The 26271-nt window shown below is 39.0% G+C and overlaps 1 protein-coding gene across 5 annotated transcripts in view; it reads left to right on the top strand.

Moving 5' to 3' along the window:
- LOC123650228 (SEC23 interacting protein) overlaps positions 1-26029 on the top strand; it is a 51906-nt gene extending 25877 nt beyond the window's left edge. The window contains exons 13-19 of one of the 5 annotated variants that reach the window (XM_045568814.1): positions 556-747; positions 4189-4344; positions 4752-4854; positions 6005-6190; positions 6872-7034; positions 7554-7655; positions 25856-26029. In XM_045568814.1, coding sequence (XP_045424770.1) covers positions 556-747; positions 4189-4344; positions 4752-4854; positions 6005-6190; positions 6872-7034; positions 7554-7635 — 882 coding nt within the window. In that variant the 3' untranslated portion in view covers positions 7636-7655; positions 25856-26029. Of the gene's footprint in view, positions 1-555; positions 748-4188; positions 4345-4751; positions 4855-6004; positions 6191-6871; positions 7035-7553; positions 7656-8206; positions 12859-14717; positions 15852-25855 lie in introns of those variants that run through there. The other 4 variants (XM_045568811.1, XM_045568816.1, XM_045568813.1 and 1 more) reach the window with 4 other exon arrangements.
- The last annotated feature ends 242 nt before the right edge of the window (positions 26030-26271 follow it).

The following is a 26271-nucleotide window of genomic DNA, read 5'->3' as shown; positions in this document are numbered from 1 at the left end:
ATGCATAGATCTTAAGCATTTAGTATAATAAGATTTTACAATTGTATGTACCTGTGTAATCACTTCCTAAAACAAGAACTGAACATTTCTGTCCCTCAGGTGACTTCCTCATGCTTCTTTCTAGTTAACTTCTCCCCCAACAAAACTAGTATTCTGATTTCTATTACTATAGAAGAGTTTGCCCATTCTACAAGTTCATATAAGTAAAATGAACATTATGTACTCTTGTGTACCTGCCTTCTTTTGCTCAGAATAATTTTTTTACGATTCATCTAATGATAGTACTTACATGTTTAATTGTAGCTGTTTTGCCGTGTTTTTCTTTTGCTTCTTAGTCTTTTAAGAATTTTAAAATAAATTATAGATATCATGGCTGTTCCCCCCTAAATATTTAGTATGTATCCCTCAAAAGGACATGTCTCATAATAACAATGCTATTATTATGCCTAAGAAATTACTAATCATTCCTTAATGTTGAGATAGCATATCTTGTAGTGATAGCTGAGAACTGAACCTTTCCTCAAGATTATATTATGAAATTTTGTTATTTCATAGGAACAGAAAAAAGCAGCATCAGAAAAGAAGACAGTGATGGCCGCTTCTACAAAAGAGGAAAGTGCTCAGAAAACTAAAGAAATGGCTTCTCTACCCTCAGAATCTAATGAATCACAGAGGAAACTTCCAGTTGGTGCTTATGTTTCTTCTGTGCGTGTTGATTATGATTCTTTCAAAGTTGGCACAGGACAGGTAAGTTTACATATTGACTAGAGCTATGTATTTTATGTTGGAATCATATATCTTTATCATTTGGGTTGGCTTTAAAGTCTTGAAGTATTTATTTAACATTTATTTGGGGCTGTGTGGAGAAAACGGATTTTTCTCTTAGTAAAAATTTTATGGTTCTTTAATAATAGTCAAAGTAAGGGATTGAACATGTGCAGAACATGTCATCTAACTTTTGAAATTGTTTTTATTTCAGTTTTTCCACCACTCATAATTTTATAGCATTGGTCTTCATAGCCACTTAACAACAAAAGTGGCTATAGCTAGAAAATCATGTTTAGACTATACTTAAATTTCTGTGAGAGAAACTTGCTGTATTCACTCAACTTAAGTTTTCTAAAAGTACTCATAATTCTTCCCTTGGAGAAAAATTCCTATAAAAATTGACCAAGAGGTTGATAATGCTGCATTTGATAATATACTTTAATGTACTTGTATCTGAATGGCTTAGAAGTGTTAAAATCCTTTTAGACAGGGTTACTTTTGGTATATTTACAGTTGTATATGTAAGGGTCCATTGCCCTAAGTGAGTTCATGAAGGCATTAAATGGAACTGAATGTTTGATATAGCCTGTTTAAGCCCAGTTCCTTCTTAAAGATTGCATATTTATAATGGCTCTCTTTTTAAAACATGAGCAAACTTGAACATATTCTAGCAAATAAAAGGCAGGGGTTTCCTCACCTACCTGTGAAGAGTGAGCGTCTAGAAGGGAATCTGTGTTGCCAGGACACTTGCTACATGCCTGTCTGGGAGGTGGCCTTCTCCACAAAACAGGAATCTAGGGTGTTGGTAGCTCTGACTGAGGAAAAGGAATCTAGCCTGCTAGGTCCAGTTGAAAAAATTTCAAGGAGGGATTTTACTTGATCTGGTTTGAGTCCATTCTGGACCAATTCTTGTGGCCTGGGACACAGGTTGATTGACCCAGCCTGAGTCACGTATCACCTCCATGGTGTGTTGATGAAAGGGCTGTTGGGCAATCCAGGTAACCACTACCATGTGCATCATTCATTTCCAGAAAGTCAAGAAATACAGATAAGCAAAAGAAGACTTTAAAAACTTCATAATCTAATCAACAACCACCATTAATTATTTAAGCAAGGCCTTCCAGACTTTTGTTTGAGCATACATTTATGTACATATTTTAACAAAAATAGGAAAATATATGATGTTTTATTAAGACATTATACTACTGTTTTTAAACAGTATATTATGAATATAGTCCTATGTAAGTAAATATTCCTTTACAACTTCATTTTTGGTAACTGCTCTGGTTCACTGTTTGGAAAGATAATAATTTATTCTTTTCTCCTTATTACTGGATATTAGTTTCCTAGGGCTGCCATAACAAAGTACCACAACCTGGGTGGCTTTAAACAATGGAAATCTATTGTCTCACAGTTCTAGATACCAGAAGTCTGAGATCAAGGTGTTAGCAGGGCCATTCTCACTCTGAAGCGTGGAGGGGAATCCTTCCTTGTCTCTTCCTAGTTTCTGGTGGTTTGCTGGCCATCTTTGGCAGTTCTTGGTTTATAGATGCATCACCTTAATCCTGCATTTTCATGTCTTGTTCTCCCTACCTCTTCACATCGTCTTTCCTCTGAATGTCTGGCTCTGTGTCTAAATTTTCCCTTTTTATAACGACACCAGTCATATTGGATTAGGGCCCACACTAATGATCTCATTTTAACTTCATCACCTCTATAAAGACCTTGTTTCCAAACAAAGTTAGTAAGGACTTCAACAAATCTTTTTTGTGGGGACACAGTTCAACCTATAACATTTAGCATGTACGCAATTCCCAGTTTTTCAGTCTTTCAAGCAATCCAGTGATAAACATTTTAAAATCAATTTTCTGTACACATTTTTAATTAATATTAATATTTCTTTCAGTTGAATTGGTAGAAGTAGGGTAGCTGGGCCAAAGGATGTACAGGTGAAAATTTGGGTAGTTACTGTTACTTACCCCTGGAAAGGTACCAGTTTGCACTTCTACTGGCAGTTCATAAGGTTGCCTTGCTCACCTGTCGCTTGCCATTACTGGTGTCATCATTCTTCTTTAAAAATATGTAGTAGTCTCATCTTCATAATTTTTTTCTAAAGAAACTTTTTTCATATGAAAATAGATTTTTACTTTCTTCTCAGTATTTCATTTATGTTTCTGATAACTTTACAGGGAAAATGGAATTACATTGTATTTCTTTGAGCAAAAGAGAGGTTAGATATTTTCTCGTATGTATTTTAGACATTTTTCTTTTGTGAACTGCTGGTTTTACTTGCTTTTCTTGCATATTAAGGCCATCAGCCCCTTGTCATATAGGTTGTAAATAATTTTTCCATCGTGTAATTTTTCTTTTAACATTCTTTTTTCTTTTTGCTGGAGCAAAACTATTGAATTTGCAAATATAAGGGCAAGCCTAGAAATGTGAAGTCTAGACTTTGTTAGAAGGGGCAGCCTGGTGTAGTAGAAAGAGAATTGGATTTGGAATTAGAAGTCCTGGATCTAAGTCCTCATTCTCCCACTCACTGGCTGTGTGTTCTTGGGTAAGTCATGTCACATGTCTGAGCTTCACTGTGGGCATGATGATTCTTGCCTTACCTCCCTCTTTCTGTGGACCTCTGTTGCTCCCTTGGGTTATGCTGTTCATTGTTCTTTGCTTTTAAGATACCACATTGAAAAGACACATTTCCTGCCACTGAGAAATGAAAGAGCTTTGTAAATGACAGAATGCTATTCAAATGTTGGTGCTTTCTCTTGAGAGACTACATGCAAGCTACCCTAAATAGGGGCTTTTTCAGGACAAATCATTTTTCTGATGAAAAGAAACTTGCCTTAACTAGAGAGGGTGGTAGAAGTAACACTCATTGAATGCTTAAGATATGCTAAGCTCTGTGCTAAGCACACTATGTGTATCAAGTTATTTGTTTTTCAACCACCCTGTGAGTTTGGCATTGTTATAGTCTCCATTGTACAGATGAGGAAACTGAGATGGAGGCAAGAGAGGTTAAGAAACTTGCCCAAGGTCACACAGTGAGTAAGGAGTGGAGCGGTGATTCAGACCAGGTGACGTGGTTCTAGAGTCTGCTGTTTTAACCACATTTATAACCATAATAAATATATAATAAACATTTATAACCATAATAAATATATACAATTCTTATATACCATATATATTATGCTAGACAATAAATAAAAGTATAGTGAGAGGATGTAGTAGTCTATAATGATTTTAAAGAGAAATTTTTTAGTCTTTTTAAGCTAGCAACAGCTGTCAATGAAAACACAGCATATCATCTGTTTGAATTCTTTTAAGTAAGTGCAGTTCTAAGAATTTTTGAAAATTCAATAGAATTTTGTATTATGTAACATTGGAATGGTCTTTTATTGTTATTTGATTTTTTTCTAGGTTTCTGTTGTTTACAAATCATTAGACTTTGAACCAGAGATTTTCTTTGCCTTGGGATCTCCAATTGGTATGTTTCTCACCATTCGAGGAGTTGATAGGATAGATGAGAATTACAGGCTTCCTACCTGTAAAGGATTCTTCAATATTTACCATCCAGTGAGTGAATTGAGTTTACTTTCTTTTTTGAAGAAGATGAAGAACCTGTCCTCTTTATCCTAATAGATTCTCAGATCCTTATTCTTGGGAATTAATACTGACTTGATTTTGTAAGGCTCAGTTCTCTGGCCTAAGAAATACAGTTCAATACTGTCCGATAAACTTTTCTACCAGAAGCCTTTATTCAAGGAGATAATTCTGTTGCTTTGCTTGCAAAGTAATTTTACCCACAAACTTGAAAATGTTATAATTGCCAGTATTTAAATAAGGTGTGAAAAAAATCAAAGTTTATGGTTTGCCAGTTATCTATTTTCTTACCCATTTAAGGTATAACATATATCTCAAAATAAAACAGCTTTTCATAAATTTCTTCTATTCATTTCTTTATTAATAAATTCTGTTTACAGCTTGATCCGGTGGCATATAGATTAGAACCTATGATTGTTCCAGATTTGGACCTAAAAGCGGTTCTCATTCCACATCACAAAGGCAGAAAACGACTTCATTTAGGTAAAAAGCCAATACCATAAAAACTTGTTTCCTTCCTGTGGTTTTATAATCTGTGATGAGTTATGAAAATTTTAACACTAAATTCTTTCTGATAGAATTAATGTTATTTAAAGTGCCTGCTATGTTCAGAACTTTTTTACTAAGAATTTGGAGGAGCTATAAAGAAGTTTTGAATGAATTCCTTCTCTTTGATTTCATTCTGATTGTTGAGATAGTTAGGAATGGGGGGTATTGGTAATAAGGTCATAAGTTGCATAATTAGATTTTGATAGAGTTTGGTTATAATTTTTGGAATTGGGAGGAGGAATAACATTTAAATTAATTACCAAACCATCAAGAAATAAATTTGATGTTGTCTAACTCAAGTGAGCTGTTATTTCTTGCTAACTAGACAGACTTTTCCTATTAAAAAAATTCATTAAACTTAATGGATTGATAATTCCAAGTTGGGTTTAGATTTCTCTTTTGCCTTTTAACACTGTGTATTATTACACTTATCCTTAGATTTAAAAGTTTGAGTGAAAGGGATGGGAGTATAGAGAAGAGAAGGAAAAGTGATCGTGCCCCCTCTTATTTAAAAAGTGTGCTTTTTGCTTTGTTTGTTTTGCTTTTTAAAAATATTTAACCCTTTTGAAGTTAAGATGAGAAATTTGATAATTCAAAGACCTTGACAAATACGATTATTAGACAAGAGTAGAAAAAGTGAAGGGACAGGGATTTCTTTTCTAAATTAGAAGTTCAAATTGTGGTTATATCAGAATGTTAAATTCTCAAAAGCTCTTCATTTTTACAGATTAGAAAAAGTGATTTTTTTAATCTTGTGGGCCCATTTTTTAACGTAACAGCAAAAAAAGGCTGTGATGAATGTGCTTACATTTTTATGATATTTGAACTTCCTTTTTTTTGGAGAGAGGAAATTTATAGGTTTTGGCTGGATCTAGTTTAGTTGTTAAAAAAAATGACAGAATAAGTCTTGCAATGACATTTTGACATATTGAGGGTTCTTGGCTGAGGTACTCCATATATTTTACATTTAAGAGAGAAAGAAAAGGCCTTATCATCTCTGAAAAGAGTGTTAACTTTTAATTTTTCTGATGCAGAATTTTACCTAGTGACTAATTAACTTGGTGTATCAACTTAATCTCTTTAGAGTTGAAAGAAAGTCTCTCTCGTATGGGATCTGATTTGAAGCAGGGTTTTATTAGCTCTCTGAAAAGTGCTTGGCAGACATTAAACGAGTTTGCCCGTGCTCATACCTCTTCAACTCAGTTGCAAGAAGAATTGGAGAAGGTGGCCAATCAAATCAAAGAAGAGGAAGAAAAGCAAGTAGTTGAAGGTAAATTTGACATTTGAGGCATTTTCCAATACAAATATTATTTATGAACATAATACTTATAAATTATATAATGGTGCTTTTCCCTTCTAGTCGTTCTTATTAAACTGTAGAAGCTCTTCCTATAAAGCAAAATCTGTTATGATAAATTGTACTGTCAGTTGCATTACTTCAAAATTTGTCATGTTTTTTTCACTAAGTTTTTACCTAATAGTTACTAAACTTTTTCCACTGTAATTTAAAAATTTTATTGAGATTCGTAAGGCCAATCAGAGTTGAGAACTAAGTTTGTATTCAGGCATTTTAAAGACTCACTCTGAGAAGTTATCTTCCTGATAGTGTTGTTTAACTGTGTCCTTATTGACTTCATATGCAATGTCAGGTCGTTGTGCCATGATGCTTTTTGACTTCTTCAGATTCTAATTCTATATTTCCTTTCTTTCTACAATGCTCTCTCTCACCCCTTATCTTCACAACTTCTGTCAGCTGTTGGCTCTTTCTCCTCTCTCTTGGGTAACCAGCCCCTCTTCCCCTGGCTCTTTGGAGGAATGGGGAGTGAACCATGTAGCTCCCCAGGTTGCTACGAGTGTCAAGCAATATTCTCATTGAGCCCAGAAAGTCAGCTAAAGTCAAAGGATAATGATTAAGTGATTGACTTTGATATTGAAATGATTTAAATTCTAGCAGAAAAGATTGTTGAAAGTCCAGATTTTTCCAAGGATGAGGACTACTTAGGAAAGGTTGGAATGTTAAATGGAGGCCGCCGAATTGACTACGTTCTTCAAGAAAAGCCAATAGAGAGTTTTAATGAGTATCTTTTCGCTCTTCAGAGTCACTTATGCTATTGGTAAGTATTCTTAACTTTGGTAACATTCGAGTGGCCTTTAGGTGCTAGCACATGCAGCAGTTTTAGTTTTAGTGAGACTCTTTTAAAGATAGGTCATGTTATGGAATATTCATTTGAACTCTTAAATATTCAAAATCAATATTTTTCCCCTTTAGTTTTCCACAAGGTGGCAGTATGTCATCTTCCTTTGACCAAAGACCCTCTGTACTTGTTTTTATAGGAATGCCTTTCACAGTGGCAGTGGTAGGGACTTTGAAAAGCCATTCCTTTATAAATCCCTGTCACCAAGGAGAATTGCAGCACCACTATTTTAGAACTGATCAGTATCCACCAAGTTTTTAAGGGCAGCTGTGAGACTACACTGCTTTGTTACATTGAGATTACACTGAGATTACACTGCTGTCATTTGCCCTGCTTAGATAGAGTTGACTAGAACAAAAGCTACATTTTCTACCTTTGTACATAGGAGCTCATTTCTACTAATTGGCTCTTAAGTAAATGTGCTTTTTTTTTTGATAGGGAATCTGAAGATACTGCCCTGTTATTACTTAAAGAAATTTATCGAACAATGAACATTAGTCCAGAACAGCCCCAGCATTGATCAGACTTCAATTTTACTATGTGAGTTTATTCTTATTATATGTATAAATTCTGAATGTTTGCGTTCTGAGGTCTTTTGCATGGAGTTGATGTTCACTGTGATTTTCTCTTTGCTCATTTCTGTTTCCTCTGAGTAGTTTTTTTTTTTTTTTAAGAGACAGTGTCTTGCTCTGTTGTCCAGGTTAGAGGACAGTGGTGCAGTCTTAGCTCACTGTAACCTCAAACTCCTGGGCTCAAGTGATCCTCCTGCCTCAGCCTCCTAAGTAGCTGAGACTACAGGTGCATGCTATCATGCCCGGATAAGTTTTTGTATTTTTTGTAGAGGTGGATCTCACTATGTTGTTCAGGCTGATCTCAAACTCCTGGTCTCAAGTGATCCTACCGCCTTGGCCTCCCAAAGTGCTAGGATTTATAGGCATGAGCCACCACCCCTGGCCTGTTTTTTTTTTTTTTTTTTGATTCAGAATAGAGACATTAGGAAGGGACTTGGTTTGCAATATACATTTCTGACTTGTTATAATCTTTCTAAAACTGCATAGAATTCAGGTTCTTTTATTTTCTTTTTAAAACAGATTCCCAGGAATATCAGCTAGGAATTCCTTTGGCCCTAGGTGACGGAACCCAATTCACAATACTTTAAACAAATAGAGGTTTGTTTTTCTTCTGTAACAGGAAGAGTTTTTCTGTTGAATGATACCAGCAAACACCCAGACTGCTTGCATCTTTCCACTTGAATGTTGGCTATTACTGCCTTATGGTTATAAGATTCTGTCATAGTTCCCGATATGATGTTCACATTCACAACATGAATAAGGCAGGGAGAGGGTAAGATTGGTCATATCTATCCCTTTTAATTAGCAAAGCAGAAGCATTTCTAAAAATTCATTCATATGTATTGACTAGGCCTGTGTCCCATGTCACATGTCAGCCTTTCACCCTAGTCTGTGTGTATGGAAGGTTACAAAAGTGATGTTTTAAGCATTCCCAATCTTTCTAGAGGTACGGAATAGAGAAAGGGTTAAATCTGTGCTGGATGAGCCAACCTGTAAGTCTGCCAGGCTCTATATTCCTAAGTGTCCTCCTGAGACACCAGATACTTATTTTTCTTTACTAGATTATGCATCACTTTAAAAAATAGGTAATGTGTTCTTTAAAAAGTTAGAAATTGTAAAGCCATTGAAAGGGTGAAATATAATATCTTGAGCTGTAAATTACTGAAATCAAAGGTAGTTCCTAGCGTTTTTGGTTTTCTAATGGTAAATGATAAATGAAGATTCCTTCAGCCTCCACCTTCTCATTTTAGAGAGATAACCAATTTCAGTAGAGTTTCCTTAAAAGAAATTTTTCTTTGCATGTCCAAGCAAATATGCATGCATTTTAAAATCCTTTAAAACAAAGATATTTCATTCATTGTATTGTTTTGCAACTTGATGTTTTCAGTAAGGCAGATGGCTTGCACAGCGTTCCATATTACTACATGTAGGTCTTTTGCATTCGCTTTAATGGTTGTATACGATTCACTGTATGGCTACATCCCATCTTATTTAGCTAGTTTCTGTTAATGACATTGAGGTCATCTTTAGTGTTTTTTATGCTGTATTTAGGGAGTCTTAGTTAACAGAGGAAGTGAAAGCTCTAAGAAACCATTTCTTAATCATACTGTATATTATTTTATCAGTTATCACCATTTCTGATACTATAATGTTAAAATAAACTGAGTATGATGTCAAAATTTATATGTCAAAATTTATTTCAATTATAAAATAGTCATTCAGTTGGTTGACAAATATTTATTCAATACCTGCTATGTGTCAGGCACCAGTTTTCATGCTAGGGGTAAGCAGTAAATAAGATTTCGTTCTCACCCTCAAGGAACTTTCATTCTACTGGGATGACATTGATAGTAAACTTGTAGTCTAATACATAAGTAAATTTCAAATATGGATAGCGTCTGTGGAGAAGATGAAATGGGAACATGTGGGAACGACTGGGGTTGCTTCCAGGAAAGGTCTTGCTGAGTTGATGCCATTTGAGTTGAAATTTGAGTGGTGAGAAGGAGGTGGCACGGGGAAGGAACACTCCCGGCAGAAGGGAGAGCAGCTGCAGGGGTGCTGAGATGGGAACAGACGTGTGGTGCCTGAGGGACAGGATGCAGACCAGGATGGCTGGAGGGTAATAAATGAAGGGGAGAGTGGAGTGAGATGAGTCAGGGGTAGGTGCACCTCATGGGGAGGAGGGGTCTGGCCTGAGTGTAGTGATGATGTTGGAGGCTTTTAAGAAGAGTGATGTGATTTGGTTTGTACTTTAGAAAGATGCTCTGGGTTCTGGGTGGAGGATACACTGTTAGTGGGGCAAAGATAGAGGCAGGGCCTACAGTTAAGAGGCTAGTGACGACTCTGGCTAGGGCTCTGGTGGTAGGGGTGGTGAGAGGTGATGGAATGCAGGTCTGTTTTGGAGGTAGAGTTTTTTATGACTTGTTGATGAAGTCATTGAGGGGTGTGAGAGAAAGAAGAGTTAAATATGACTCTTAGGATTTTGATGTGACCTTTTCCTGGGAAGGCTTGTAGGACAAGAGGTTTTTTGGGGAGTGTGAGGGATGGCGAATGAGTAGTTTTGTCAAGTCAGTAGTTGATGTTGGTCTAAAGCTCAGAGCTTTAGAATCATCAGCATATACTTGCCATTTGAAGCCACAGACTGGCTTAGATCATCTAGAAGGAGTGTGTAGATGGAGAAGAGAAGGGATGTGGGGGAGAAGGAGCCAGTGAAGTGAAAGAAAATCCAGGGACTTGGTGATCTCAGGGAAGCTGAGGGCAGATTGCTTCAGGGAAAGAGTGTCCAGCCATGGCAGATGCTGCTGAGGGGTGAAGCAAGAGGGGGACAAAGAACTGGCCATTGGCTCCAGGAAGACATAGAGCATTTTGGTGATCTTGACCAAAGCTGTGGTAATGTCATGGCAGGAGTCAGAGTGGTTGAGGAGAGGTAAGGGATCAGAGATAACAGAGATAAGGCAGAGGGGGGCATTTCATGATACTAAGGTATATATGTTTGCCAGTGAGAATGAGCCCATATTTGGGGGAGAACTTGATAAGGCAGGAGTGAAAGGGGATAATTGTTAGAGGAACTCTTTGCACACTCATGGGGCCGGGGCCGGGGTTAGCTGGAGAGCTTAGCCTTAAGAGGAACATGAAGCCAGGGGTGGTGGTTCCTGCAGTCCCAGCTACTTGGGAGGCTGAGGAGGGAGGGTCACTTGAATGCAGGAGTTCGAGGCCAGCCTGGGCATATAGTGAGACCCTGTTTCTAAATAAATAAATAGAAATAAGGGGAACAAAAGGAAGAGGAGTGAGGAAGTGTCCTTCATTGTTCTGGAGGAAGGCAAAGGATGTGGATACAGATGGGTGGTAGAATCAGTGGTAGGAAGGGGAAGGGTTCTCTGTTTCTTTAGTTTTCTCTCTGAAGTGTGCAGGAAGGTTATCCATTGAGAGTAAGGTCACCAGTGGAGGGCTAGTGGGAGATTGAGGAGAGCGAGGAGCAGAATGATACTCAAGTGCAGGGAAAGGGAATTTGTTAGCACAGTGTAGAAGGATTGTGTTGCCGGCTCGAATGCCTATTTGCTGTTTTGGTCATAAGTTTGAAGTGAGTTGAGTTAGAGCAGTTGCTTGACTTTTCTCTGGCCATGTTCCACTCTTAGGTGAGGTTCAGAGTAAGCAGATATTTGAGTTTACCAGAGCTAGGGTTTTGCTAGGTGAATGAGATGGGAAGAAAAAGGCAAGAGAGCTAAGGGGTGATAGAGAGTGAAGAAAAGTAAGTGACGGCAGTAGGGTGAGGTTGGGGAATTGCAGGGGCGGGAGTCCCCCAGTCAGTGATGCGAGGGTTAGGATGGGAGCCTGTGGCCAGAGAATGGAGCCTTGGAGTGGGGTTGCTGGGGCAGTGCAGGCCGCGGCTGTGTGACAGGACCGTGGGGTGCTGCTGCAGTCTGAAACAAACGCATTGTGTACTGAAGAGCAATAAAGTGAGAGTGCCTCATATAGGAACCCGAGAAAATACAGAAAAAACAAGCAGCAGCAGAAGGCACCTGTGATCTTCTAAGTCTGTATGTTTTGTATTGTTTGCTATTTTGTAGCTGGTTTATTCCATTTAAGGATTGTTCCGTATCCATCCATTGATCCAGTATTTCATGATGGTGAATGCCTTACCTAAGTGCCGGGTATTGTTTTAGGTGCTGGGTTCACAGCAGTGGACCAAAGTCTCTGCCCTCCAGGATCTTACTTCCTCTGAGGAAGGCAGACAGTACAGAAGCAAGTATGTGCCAGAGGGAAATGCAGAGCAGAAGGCTGAGGAGGAGAGGAGAGCGTTTGCGATGGGAGCAAGTTGCAGTCATGTGAGATGGCTGCCTTACTGGCAGTGTCGTGTGAGCAGGTGGCGATCTGGGGAAGATTATTTCAGGCTGAGAGAAGAACATGTATCAGAACTTAAGAGCTGCCTCATTCTTTCTGATGTATTCCATGGACTATTACACCATAATTTGCTTAACCAGTCCCCTACTGATGGCCATTTAGGTTATTCCAATCTTTTATTAGTATGAACAGTGTTTCAGTGATGCATATTTTAATAGTTGCATTGCATTCCATTTTATAGTCATTTTATTTATTAAAATACTTAATTTATCCCTCGTGTATTAGGTGATTTTCCGGATTTTCACCATTATGAATAACTGACCTACTTTTTGCCCATCTTTGACTGTTTGCTTGGGATAAATTCCTAGTAGAGGCATTGTTAGCTCTAAGAATATTGCACATTTTGAAAGGCTTTTTCATTCCTGCTTTTTGCTAAGTTAACTGCATTCTAGAAAGGTTGCCCAGTTTTCGTATCTACCATCAGTATATAAGTGCTAGGATTCTTAACACCCTTGCCAACAGTGAGTTTTACTGTTTCTTAAAATTTTGCCAGTTTGATAGCCAGAAATTGTTTCTTTCATCGTTTTTATTTACATTTCTATGACTAGTGAAGTCAGGCACTTTTGGTGTATTTTAACTGGCTAATTGTATTTTTGTCAATTGACTGTTCTTGACCTTTGAGCATTCTTCTGGAGGTGTAGGGTAGGGTACTTTTGTTTCTTATTGATTTGTAATTATTGTATATAAGGATATTAACCTTTGTCATTGCAGTTTTTTTTCCAGTTTGACATTAGCCTTTTATTTTTGCATATGCTTTGGATTTTTTTGAGGGGAGGAAGCATATTTTAAAAATATGTAGACCAGTCTTTTAAGATTAATTATTTTTTAGATATTTACATTTATTTTCTTTTAGTTCTTAAAGGTTTTTTAATTTGACTGTAATTTAGAAGAATATGGTATGGAGAGGAATTTAACTGTTTCTTATGTAGTCCTTTTTGCTTGTGACATATATTGAATAATGTACCCTTTTGTCATTGGTTTTATGTTTTTATCATATGCCAAATATTTTGCTATTTTTTGACATTTTTATCATATGCCTAATATTTATTTTCCAGGCTTTCTCATATTTATCTATTATATTTCATTGATTTTAAGTCCCATATTTTTTACATTTTATCATCTTCAAATTTGCAGTGCATCTTAAAATCCGCTGTTGCCTGGATGAAACGACATGTATTTTCTTCTGCCAGTCACTGGGAGGGGGGAGTGGGCGGGGCTGACCAAACTGAGTCTGCTTAAGCTAATTTCCCTGCTTGAGATTTTCTTGGACTGCGCTGGTAGTGTGAATTGAGCGTACAAAATTTGCAGTTGGGGTAGGGTAGGAATACGAGTTCAAACATCAAGGAATTATTTTTCTTTCTTGCCATTGTCAAGGAAGAGGTGTGTAGCTTCTTTGCCATCTCTTCTGCATGGTGGATGGTTTTCTTTTACCCTTCCTCAAGGCTGTAGCCATTTGATGTCCCACTTTTTGTGAGGGTCTCTGTCTCCTTTGAGACTCCCTTTCCTGTGCATCTTTGTTGTTCATGGTACATGAAACAATGCAGTATCTTACAAGTGATGGTGTCTTAGACTGGGTGAAATATGGTGTTTTAGTAATTGTAACTTTATACTTTTTAATATCTGGCAATACAAATTCTCATTATCCCAAATGAATTCTGAAATTAAGTGCCCCTGTCACTTTCTTCCCTAACAAAACAAAGCAAAACAAACAAAACATAAATAATAGTAATACTAGGATTTTGCTATTGCCTGATGTGAAAAACTCAGAACCTTTTATTTCACATATACTAATAATTTGTTCACTGTAATTGTTTTATTTTTTTCTTATACTTGGCTGAAAAATTTAGGCAAGAATTTGGGTTCCTAATACTGTACTAATACCATAAAATAATTCATTTAAAATATTAATCCTTCTCTGTGTGGTTCATTCAAGCATTAGTTTTGCTGAGTAGTTGTTTTATGTTTATGTCCAAAAGTCCAAAAAGTCCTTTTTAGAATTTTTGTTTAAAAAGCTTGAAATTAACTGACAGATAACTAACTTTAAATTTTCTTTTACTTCCTATACTCACTTTGTTATGAAGATTATCATGGTACTTAATATTACTGAATGCTCCGTGCGCAGTCTCATCCCTTTGGAAGGCCTGAGGACTTGTGCTCATAGGCTGTGTTCCTTGGAGGCAGTTGGCAGTTTTTGTTTTGTCTTGTTTTGTTTTGTTTTGGAGACAGAGTCTCACTTTGTCACCCTAGGTAGAGTGCAGGGGCATAATTGTAGCTCACTGCAACCTCAAACTCCTGGGCTCAAGCAGTCCTCTTGTCTCAGCCTCCTAACTGAGGACTTACAGGTGTGTGCCGCCACACCCGGCTAATTTTTCTATTTTTAGTAGAGGTAGGGTCTCGCTCTTGCTCAGGCTGGTCTTGAGCTCCTGAGCTCAAGCAGTCCTCCCACTTCCACCTCCCAGAGTGCTAGGATCACAGGCATGAGCCGCCGGGCCTGACTGGCAGTATTTGTTTAGTAAAGTTGAGCACTTAACTTTGTGTTCTGTTACTTCAGAAAGGGACAGCAATGCATTATTGTATTATGACTGCAACTTTGTAAAGTTTACTGAGTATTCTTTTTTTTCTTTTTAAGACTTTCTTGTCTTCACAGAAAGTTCCAGTATGACTTACATTGCTGGGAAAATCCTAAGAAGATGTTCCCAGTGTGCTCCTGTGATGGATGACAGAAAAGTGATTCATTGACAGTTGCTCAGAAATAATTCTCAGATGTAGGGATTCATTTAAGACAATACACAGAACCAAAAGACAATGAAAAAAATCAGTACCACATTTGGACAATATAGATGAAAAATTAATTATAAAAATGATGCAGTGAAAAATTCCTCAGATCAGTTTAGTCGTATAGTTGTTAAAGTTATGTGTAATATCAATGAAGAAATATTTGTAGCATGCAAATGGTTATTTCTGTTTCTTAAAAAACTATTGTCAATGGGCTATTAAACTTGCATTTTTCTTTTTGTTAATGCAATATGTTCTTTTTATTCAAGTGTGGCCTCCTTGAGAAACTATAATAATATGATTTTTAAGAAATTTATGTTCTACTTTAAATGTGAATTGTAGTTCTGAGCTGCCTTAATGCAGGGTCATTTGTATTTGTTAAGAGGAAGTAATCAAGATCACTTATATTTCAGGCCGAATCTGAGATTTTATAAAGCCTTTAAACTATTGCTGAAAGGCTCCTTCTGGAAGGAAGTGAAATGCACCTTATTTTACAAAAGTCCTACAAAAAGCTCTCCTGCCATGTCCATCTCCAGTAGGAGAGGGGAGCAAATGGGAGATTTTTCATTTTCTCATCCAAGGTAGCTGTGTAATTGCCTTGTTGCTGAAGTTCCAATTAATGTGAGAACCAAAGTAGAGTTTTTCCCTTTTTTTTTTGTTTTGGTTTGTATTAATTTCACTTATATACCAAAGTGTTTGAAAATAGGAAATGTATTGATTCTAGGCTGTAAGGCTACTTTATGAAAAGATCGCTCTGTAATATTTCACTTTGTTTTACTATAAATTCAAATTATCTAAATATTTTCCTAATACTACATGAGAATGCTGATTTTCTTCTTTTGTTATATAGTAGAAACATTTTACATTGTTTACATAGTTCTCATGGAACATGGAATTTTTTGAAAGTGACATGATACACATTTTTTGTGTATGTATTCTAATTAGTGTGAATAAAGAAGTAACATCAATGCATTTTTTAAGAAGCAAACTTCTGTATTTCTCTTGTCTTTCTTAAAAGTATTCCTATGAGTTCAGTGTTTATTCCCTTTTCACTGTTAGTACCCACTAAATAGTTAATTCATAACCTCAGCATTTACTCCTAATAATAGAATTAGAACAGCAAAATTTTAGAGCTGTAGTTGACCCCAGACAACATGTACTTCAGTCACCTCATTCTATAGCTGAGGACAAGACACTAATGCCTTTCCCACACTGGTCAGTGGCAGATCTGGACTGGACTATGGTTTCCCTGATTCCCTTTCAGCCTTCATTTCTCTGTACCATGACTACTGCTTTTTACTTAATTTTCACTTCACTTCACAATGCTGATGAAATAAAGAAAAATGAAGGTAATTTATGTATACTTTAATAAAATCCAATTTGATTTTTCAGCTTACAACCGGTTTTGATTGTATCATTCAGCCTGTGGCTTCTGAGTAATGGGCAGAGGAGAAGGGATCCTTGGGCTAGTGTCTGCAGAAATGTGTGGCAGCAGAGTGTCGGGAATCTTGCCTTTTCGTTTTAATACTTGAGGAAACAAAATAGAATTTTTTTGGTGACTCTGCCCATGCACATATATCTATATCACTGTGGGCAGTCTATATTTGTTAACATATTGTTCATTATTGTAACCACTGTGCCTAGCACAGTCTTGCCACATAGTAAGGCACTTTCCAAATATTTGTTGAAGAAGTGAATTTTTAAAATCAAAAGCTTAGTACTTGGAAGACCAGTCCAGATTTAATTTAATGCGTGGAAGACCAGTCCAGATCAGTGGTTAGCAAACTTTTAAAAAGCAACAGAACCCTTTCTCTAATGAAAACTTTTGCCAGATTTAAGTCTATAAACCAGGTGAGAGTATAGCTACTGAGTGAAGCTTGACCTTCCTCAGGAGTATCTCATGCCCTGGGAACCTCCCATCCCATCCCCAGGTCTGGATTAATGCCCTTGTTTTCCCCAGATGAGCAAAGTCCAGTCTCTAGACATTCAGAAAGTGTTTGATGTGTAGAGTTTGGCACAAAAAAATGCATCAGCGTCTGAAATTGAAGGTAAAGTGGTCGTCATAATACTGATGAGGATGATCCAGGCCTGATCTGTTCTGGACTGGTCTGGAATTGGTATATAACGAGAAGAAACTGCTTCCCAAGTCTGATGGACACGTGTGCTTCTTGAATCCAACCAGATAAGGGTGTTTTCTCAAAACCAGTATGATTATAAGGAAACCACAGATTATCGTGATTTCTGAGGTAAGTATGTTATTGGAAAGATACGATCTATATAGAGCCTTGAAAATGAGAAAGAGTAAATACTACTGTCTTGGCAGAGATGATTATTTGAAACAGTAACTCAAGACATTTGATCTGACTGTGAGAGAAGTGCTGGAGACAGGATTATCCCAGGAAATCCGGGATGATTGGTCTTGGTATTTGTATTACCATTGTTTCAGGTTTTTGTGACTTGAGGTATGTCAGAGTATCTTAGTGCTGTGCCTTTAGTGTTGACAACCAACTTTCTGGTGGTAACTTGGTTGCCCATGTGAATTTTGCCATCTGGGAAGAAGGTAAATTAAACTGCAGCGACTGTTTTGGTTTTCTGCCAAGTTCTAGTTCCCATTGTAACTTAATAAATTGTCATTCTGGCTTAGTATGAGTCAGTTCCCCAGGGCTGGGTCCTCTGAGGGGAGTTGATAGAGTTCAGTTCCTTTATGAGCTGAGGTGCTGACACTGTGTTCCTGCTGTTGACCATCTCCCTGCAATGCACAGGATGGGTTGCAGCTGACTTGTCTTGATATTCCTATAATCCTTTCAACAGGTTATCAGTCTTGTCCTGGTATTTCACCTCTAAATCGAGCTTACCAAAAACTTAATAGCATAATAAAGAGCTCTAGTGTCCTTTATTTGTGTCCAAAGCTCTGCCTCTTAGCTGTGAATCCTTGTGCAACATTTCCCCCCCAACTTCTTAGAAAAGCGCTTTTTGTTTTGTTTTTGCTCAGTTTCCACTATCTTGAAATTCCTCAACCTCATAGAGGAGTTGTGAGGATTAAATGAAAACGTGAGTAAAATACGTATAACAGCACTCAGCACACAGCAGGCACACAAAATGTTAGCTCATTATTACTACTTTTACTGTTCTTTTACCATGAGTACTCGGGTCTGGGGAAGACCCAGGTCTTCATTCCAGGTCACTGCCATTTCCTGTCCTCTCTGGGTAGTGCTTTGGCCAGGTTTCTTAGGGTTGAGTGCTGCCAGGGCGAGGCTTAGAGTCTGCTCACAGAGGCCTCTGAGATGTCTGCAGGGGAGCGGGGTGTGCCAGCTGGGAGGAGGTGCAGTCATTGGAAAGGAGGGTGAGGAGCCATGGCTCCGGTTGGAGCAGCGGTTGGTGGTGCTTGTTTGCCTGTCTTCATGCAAGTCACTGGGGCTCTCACATAGCACTTTTAGATAGCTTCTGCATGCCCTGATTGCTCTCCTCTAAACTCATTTTGGGATAAAGATCAAGAAAACACTTTTTTTCTTCCTAAATTCTGCCCTCTTTTCTCTCTGATAATATTTTTTCCTGCTTTAAAAGGTTAACTCTATTGCAGATTTTCCCAGATGTATTGGCCGCACAGAACACTGAAAATAACTTCACATCGTTGCTACCACTAGCGGGAGCTTGTAAAATAATGCAGGCTCTTCGTTTAGTACTTCTTTCAGCTTCAGTTCAAGTGAAATGAGTTTGGGCAGTATACATGTTTAATATTATATTTAAATTAAGCTATCACAATATATGAAATTGTATGAAGACATATGAAACAGACCAGGGGCTATCAAGGACACATCCATGAGGCAGTAGGCAAATGCATGTCGTTAGTGGGTGTGCTGCAGTTCGGGCGAGAAACAGTGCCGATGCCTAGTTATCTGCCCAGCAGATCTCCCCCTGTGTCGCATCACTGAGGGGTTGGATGGGGTGTAGGATAGTGGGGAAGAGCATGGGCTTCAAACAAGTCTGTGTTTGTTCAAGTCCTTGTTCCACTGTTACTTACTCATGTAATCTTGGACTAGCTACCTCACTTCTCGAAGGTTTAGTGCCCTAAAATGTATAAGAAGGATTGCAGCAGTACTTACTTAGGGTTGTTATGAAATTTAAATGAGCTCATGGATGGTAGAGTGTTTGACATATAGAAAACAATTAATGGATGGGCTTATTTTTAAATCCCTCTGACCCATTTCTTCAGCTGATCTGCAGCCACATATAATATTTCTCCCTTAATAATAGCTGAAGCTCCTTCAAACGTTTTATGCCTGGTTTGCTCCAGTGGGAACTGAATATGAAAGGAGAGGACATGGTGTACATTTTATATCAGAGGAGAGAGCTTAAAAATTAATCTCTTTAAGTATGTACTAGAGTTGGTGTACCTCACCCTTCAAAGGAAGAAGTGAACATTAAGTTTAAAAAGTTTCCAAAGAGCTAGAGAAGTCAGACCCTGATAGGATCAAATAAATCACCTAGATTGGGTAAAGGATTTTCTCTTTATAATAAAAGTTAATTACTCTGACCCAATTTAAATTTGTTTCCTATTTCTGCCTTTAAAAAAAATCGATGCATAAAATGTATCATTTTCTCTATTAGAAAATTCTTTCATAATAATTTCCATTAGTGGAATCTTTTATTCCTGACTCAAGTGTGTGTTAACCTGAATACTACTGTTACTTCTTGGTTAATGAGTTTTTTTTCCTGTATTCATAAGAATTTTTTACATGTTCATATGAATTCATATATATTTTCTGTAATTATTTACATCTAATATACTAGGTATTTTACTCCAATTTATTGCACCCTCATTGTATTCCTTCTTAGGTAAATACATATTTATACAATTTGAATTGTAATTATATAACTAATAATATATTATAGAAAATTGGAAAATAAAATAAATTTCACCTAATATCAAAGACTAAACCCAACTGCCCTTGGCATCAACCTGTCTGATACTTTGTCTCTCCCTGGGTTAGCACTGAGGAGCATCATAAGAAATTAAAAACAAATAGCTAAATCTGCCTTTCATAAAGCACTCAGTGTGTGCCAGACACTGGACGAAGCTGTTGCCATCGCCGTGGTCTCATTCAGTCTTTAGGTTCTCATTCAGTCTTTAGGTTCACATGGAGAAGGCTTTACTTTGGGCCAAGGGCATCATTTCTTTCTTTCTTTCTTTTTTTTTTTTGCTAGGCAGAAATATGATTTTAATATAAGTAAATTTGGGCACTTAAATTGGTGGCCATCTTCACTTACAAGGTAGGCTTCTGCTATAAGGGAGATGACCCAGAATTCATTTATGTGATGAGATGGAATTATTGTGAGAGAAGGCCAGGCAGCCTTCTTTGAGGACAATTCCTGGGAGGGACTCGTCTGAGAGCCATCAGCAGGTGGCACTTCTGGCAGCTGGGGAAGTGAGTGCCTCGGTGTGAAGGGTGGACTGGGTGTTGTATCCCGGCATCCACTCCAGAGCCAGGGTTGGGGGGCTCTGCTGGGGTCTGGCTGAGAGCGGGTGCCCCCTGGACCTCCGTGGGAACAGGGAGGGTCAGGACTGGCTGGATTTGGGACCCCGTTTGGAGGCAGAGGCCAGAGGGTTTTCTGTTCGGTTGGGTTTGGGGCGGGAGAGAAAGAAAGCTCAAAGGGCTGGGGCCAAGCAAGAGCCTTAGGAGGAGGCGTTTCCTGAGGGGCTGTGGAGGAAAGGGGGTGGTGAGAAAGGGGGATATGAGAAATATCACTGAAGTTTATGGACTGGATCCCTTTTAATATTTTTGGAGAGGCTCAAGTTAAAAAAAAAATGGAAAGGAATTTCATTTAAATGATTTTTGCCTGTTTGGTCTTCCACCCCACATGCCTTAAGCGTGGCCCCTGCCGCTTTGCTGGTGATGGTTGGTGATGGCTGGGGGTGGCCAGTGCTGGGGAGGAGAGGCAGCGGCGAGGGCGGGCAGGTGCCTCTGGGAAGGCCGCCCCGCTGCTAGGAAGGGGTGTCTGACCTTGACCATAATCATAGTTGTTGCAACAGTCTTGATTGCTGCTCCACCCTGTGCTGAGTGCTACTCGTGCTTCGTCTCGGCAGCCCTAAGAGGAGGCATTGTCGTCTCATTTTACAGGACAAAATTGGGAGTAGGGGAGGTCAGGAGACTTGATTAAGATCACACATCTAGTAAGAAAAATCGTACATGAAGCCCTTAGGTTTGGCACTGCATTGATGCTGAGTAAATGCCATCAATCATTGTAATGCAGGGACTTACTTAGTTCCAGGGAGGAGAGTAGGGTCATTTGCCTAGATTTATGTGCTTCTGAATTCATTTTTGATTTTTATAGTTTTCCTATTTCCCCCTTCACCATGCATTGGCATTTGTAATTTCTTTCACCGTGTCTCTCTGAGCCAAGATGTAACAGAAAGAACTTCAAAGTCTTTTACACCTGTCTTTGAATTGCAGCTGCATCACTTACTAGCTGTGTGACCTTGGGAAAGTTATTTAACATCTCTGAGCATCAGTGTCATCACTTGTAAAATAATAACTTCAGAGGGTGGTTTGAGGATTAAATAAAATGCTTATTATTAGCACATTATCTGGAACACAGTCAGCACTCAGGAATGCTGGGCATTATTATCAGTGTTACTGTGTCGATTGCTCGCCCGGGCAGATCATGCGAAAGGGCCAAGTGGAGCAAGGTATGCGAGCGAGAGTGCTTTACAAATGTTTGTTATTATATTGTTAGAGAAACTCGACTGTAGGGAGGGGTTTGCTGTACAAAAAATGAATTTATGCAAGAGATGCGCATGCCTGCTGGGCCAGAAGTCTGGGTGGGGAACAGGAAGAACAGCACACGGGGAGGGAGAGGGAGAGGGACTGACTGAAGTCAGTGCACGTGGTTAAGCATCATTTTCTGGGAGTTCTGGGCTGTGGATTGCTCTGGGGCCTGTGAACAGCTGAGGATTTGGGGAGATACTAGGAGTAAATGAGAGGATCCTCCCAGGGGAATGCACTCCCCCAGAGAGGTGAGCGATGGAATTTTTCTGGACCACCCTCAGGAAACTGCCTGGACCCCTCTCTCAAGAAAGTCCCAGAGCCCTGACCTGGCTGGAGTTCCTGGAGTTGGGCCTGTCACGGGGTAGGTCCAAAGTTCCTCAGTGCCAAGGGAAAGCAGGAGTTGTGCCCAGGGGTGAAGGTGGACAGTATCAGTGAGGGGATCTGTGCAGGGGGACAGCTGGATCCAAGCCAGTCCTTGGGGGCAGTGACATGGAACAAGGCGCTGGAGACATTGGACTGCTCTCCTGGGAGCTGTGGCCCAGGGGGCCATCTGCATAGAACAAGGTCCCACTAGCCTTGTCCCGGGCCTCACACAGTGGCCCTGGGATGGAACGTTCCTAAATCAGGGAACCCTTTAGAGTGACATCGTTCACACTGGAGTCTGAGCACTGCATGGCAGTGGACCACTGAGCCCCCACAGGCAATCTGGATTTTGTGTTTTCATTTTGATGATGCTCCTTAGAAAACAAACACACAAAAACAAAGCAAAAAATCTCACAAAAACAGAACCCTCCCATCCTCCCACCCCCACCTCCCACATACAATGTCTCCCTGTTGAAGCTACAATCCAATCACATCTCTTTTCCTTTTGGCCTTATAATCCAGAATGTCCTTTCGATATGCCTGTCCTCTCTAGGTAAAACCTGGCATCAGCCAGTGTCCTGGGTGGGTTCTAAGGATGGCAGAACATAAAGGCCTTTGGATTTAGACCGATTTGCTTTCTAATCTTGACGCTGGACAATTTTCTTAACCTCACTTTTATATTAAGTTTTTTTGTTGTTACAAAAATGATTGTTATAAAAATTCAAACCATATGGAGATATACCAGATTAAAAGTGAACTTTCGTACTCTCTTGTCCTAATCCCTTTCCTACGCATATTAATAGTTCTTTAGTAGATTTTTACAAACCTTTTCTGGTATTTTGTACTTTTGGTTGTTGTTGTGAATGGGATTTCTTAAAAAACAATTTCAAATTGGTTATTGTTAGCACTAAGCAAGTATTGATTCCTTCTCATGTATTGCACGTCCGTCTGCCTTACTCCTCGCACCGATTAGTACTAATGGTTTTCAGCTGTTTGCTTGAGTTTGTTGAACATCAGTTTTCTCATCTGTAAAGTGCAGATGATGTTGACCTTGCAGAGCTTTAATGAGGATTAGATGAGATGAAGTAAGGAGCTCAGCTTAGTGCCTTGCTCAGTGAGGCCTTGATTAGCATGAACTTGCATTTTTACCGGTATCATCCTCATGATGAGATCTTTTCTGTGCACCTCTCTTCACTGATTGTGGAGAAATGGATCACGGAGAAACGATTTGATCAGAAAGGCACTGCATACAGCTGCTTCTACAGAAAGACTGACGTCAACCAAGGGGCTGCAATATTTGTTTTTTTAATGCTCTTAAAATTTTTTTTTTTTTTTAAACAGTCTCACTCTGTCACCTTGGGTAGAGTGCAGTGGCATCATCATAGCTAACAGCAACCTCAAACTCCTGGGCTCAAGTGATCCTCCTCCCTCAGCCTCCCGAGTAGCTGAGACTGCAGGTGTGCACCGCCACGCCTGGCTAAGTTTTTCTATTTTTGGTAGAAACAAGGTCTTGCTCTTGCTCAGGGTGGTCTCGAACTCCTGAGCTCAAGTGATCGTCCCGCCTTGGTCTCCCAGCTTAAATTTTTTTTTTAATTGTGGAAAAATACATGTAACATAAAATTTACTCTCTTAACCATTTTTAAGTGTTCAGTGTCATTAAGAACATGCTGATAGTTGCGCAACCATCACCACTATCCATCTCCATAACTCTTTTCATCTTGCAAAGCTGAAACTCTGTACCCATTAGACAGTAACTCCCCTCTCCCCGTCCCCCAGCACCTGGCAACCACCATTGTACTTTCTGTCGCTATGAATTTGATGACTGTAGGTACCTCATGTAAGTGGGATCATATAGCAAGCATTTTTCCTTTGGTGACTGGCTTATTTCACTTAGCATGATGTCCTTGGGGTAGATTCATGTACAGCATGTGCCAGGATTCGCCTTCTTTCTAAAGCTGAATAATATTCCACTGTGTGTATACACTACTTTTTGTCTATTCGTTCATTGGTCAGTGGACATTTGGGTCACCTCCACCCCTTGGCTATTGTGCATAATGCTGTTATGAACGTGGAATGACAAATATCTCTTGGAGTTCCTGCTTTCAGTTCTCTTGGGTATATATGTGAGAGCAATAGAGCACCGAGGGAAAAAAATCCCATGGTGTCAGTAGCTCTGGTGAAGAGTGGCCTGGCCGGCACACCGTGTGCTTCTTAGGCTGCTGTGACAGGAGGGAGTTGTCTGCCTCTGCTTGTGTCACTGTGTGCTGAGCTTGCGAAACCCGCCCCTGCCTGCTGTCTCAGCACCGGGGCTGGAGGAGGCACTGGCTGGGTGGGAGATTTGTTGTCGTTATTGTTAACTTTCAAGACTTCCACAAACGTACATTTTTCTATTTTATTGTGTAATTCCAATGGCTAACATGACCCTGAAAAATGTGCAAATTGCAATAAAGCACCAACATTTGGCTTCCAGGAAAATAAAAATGCAGCAGGAAGAAACAGCAGCAGGGGAAAGACATTACTGGGATATGCATAGTGAGATGCCTCAGCCGTTTTTTTACATTTCCCCCCATTGTCTAAACTCTCAGCATTATTCAGTGCAGCATTGTTTGTAATGGCAGAAGATTGTAAACAACACACATGTCTATCCCCGGGAGATGGTTAGATAAATTACAGTCCTCTGCACCACAGGGTACTGGATAGCTGTAAAGAATGATCAACCTCTTTGTTGAGCACATCTACCAGACATTTACAGTGAAATAACAAAGGCAAAATGCTGAGTAGTTTGTATAGTGTGCTGTCCTTTGCGGAAAACGGGGCAGAGAGAGAGAGAAATATGCATATATAATACATCCTTATGTTTGCTTGTATGTTTATAATGCAACTTTAGAAAATGCATAAGAAGCCAATATTAGTGGTTATATATGAGAGTAGGAAGGAGATTTTCGCAGTATCACCTTTTATATATTTTTTATTTCTGAGCCATGTGAATATATCACCTAATGGAAATAAGAAAAGGGCATGTAGTCTCCCACCAGCCTGACCACAGGAGAGGCTCAAAATTGAAATTAAGTTGATTTATAGGCAACAAACAATTGTGCGATTTCTTGCAAGAAAAGTAGATCTCTGTTACAGGCTATTTAGAATTTATCTTCTCATCAAGGAAGCCAACAACTTCTGATCTCAGCCCTGCCTGAGATGAGACAGGGAGGGTGACAGCACTCAAAGCCTCACTCAGCAACTGATCCTAAACTCTTTGGAGAAAGGGGAGTGTTGGGTCCAGGGCAGGGGCATCTGGAATTGCAGAGAACCTCACAGGCTGTTGGACTGTGGCAGCTTGCTCCATCAGAGCGAGTAGGAGACGACGTGCCAGTAAGAGGAGCATAGCTTTTGCAACCTCATCTGGGAATTGACAGCTCCCTTCCTTTGTCATGTTTTAGAAACAAGTCTCTAGGACCAGTCCTCACTCTAGGGGGAGGGGATTACATGAGGTCAGGAGTACCAGGAGACAAGGGGAAACGACAAAATTCTTAGGATTGATGATAATCAAAGTGGCACGTGGTGACATTTGTGTGATGCAACTGAAACTCAACACTACGAGGGGAGTTTATAGTGTTGAATATAACTAGAACCAGGAAAGACAGAAAAATAAATGGACTCAGCTTTCAAAGCAGGAAACTAGGAAACAGAAAACTAGAGTTAATTTGAAAAAAGAAAAGTAAGGATGAAAGCAGAAATGAATGAAATAGTAAAGTAAAATAAATAACTAATAGATGATTTTTTCAAAGTTAAATTTTAGCTAGCAGGTTGTATGTAAAAGCTGTGTATGCAACTTATGAGGTTTTCTTTGTTTATCCTGTTGCAGGGACTGTGGGTGTGATGCCGGGAGCAACATCTTCAAACATGAGGATGAAGGCACATCCTAAGGCAGGTGGGCTACTGTGTGCCCTCCATGACTGTAGAACTACCATATCAGACTCAAACTTCCTACATCCTGACTTTCACATGACAGAAAAATAAACTTATCTTTTTTAAGCCACTGTTATTTTGGGTCTCTGTTACATAAGGCTGAACCTAAATCATAACTAGTACAGAATTGAAAAGACAAAATTGTCATTATTTTAGATAGTATGAGAATTTACATAGTAAACCCAAGAGAGTAAATAAACCATTAAAACTAATAAGAGAATTAAATGTTCAGCAAGGTTTGGAGGTACAAAATCAATATTAATAATACCTTCTGCTCTAGAAATAACTCATAGCATGTAAAAGAAAATAAGC

The sequence above is a fragment of the Lemur catta genome, chromosome 14, assembly GCF_020740605.2.
Source record: "Lemur catta isolate mLemCat1 chromosome 14, mLemCat1.pri, whole genome shotgun sequence".
Lineage (NCBI taxonomy): Eukaryota > Metazoa > Chordata > Mammalia > Primates > Lemuridae > Lemur > Lemur catta.
The sequence above is the reverse complement of the archived record's forward strand: the minus strand, read 5'-3'. Positions and strand labels throughout refer to the sequence as shown.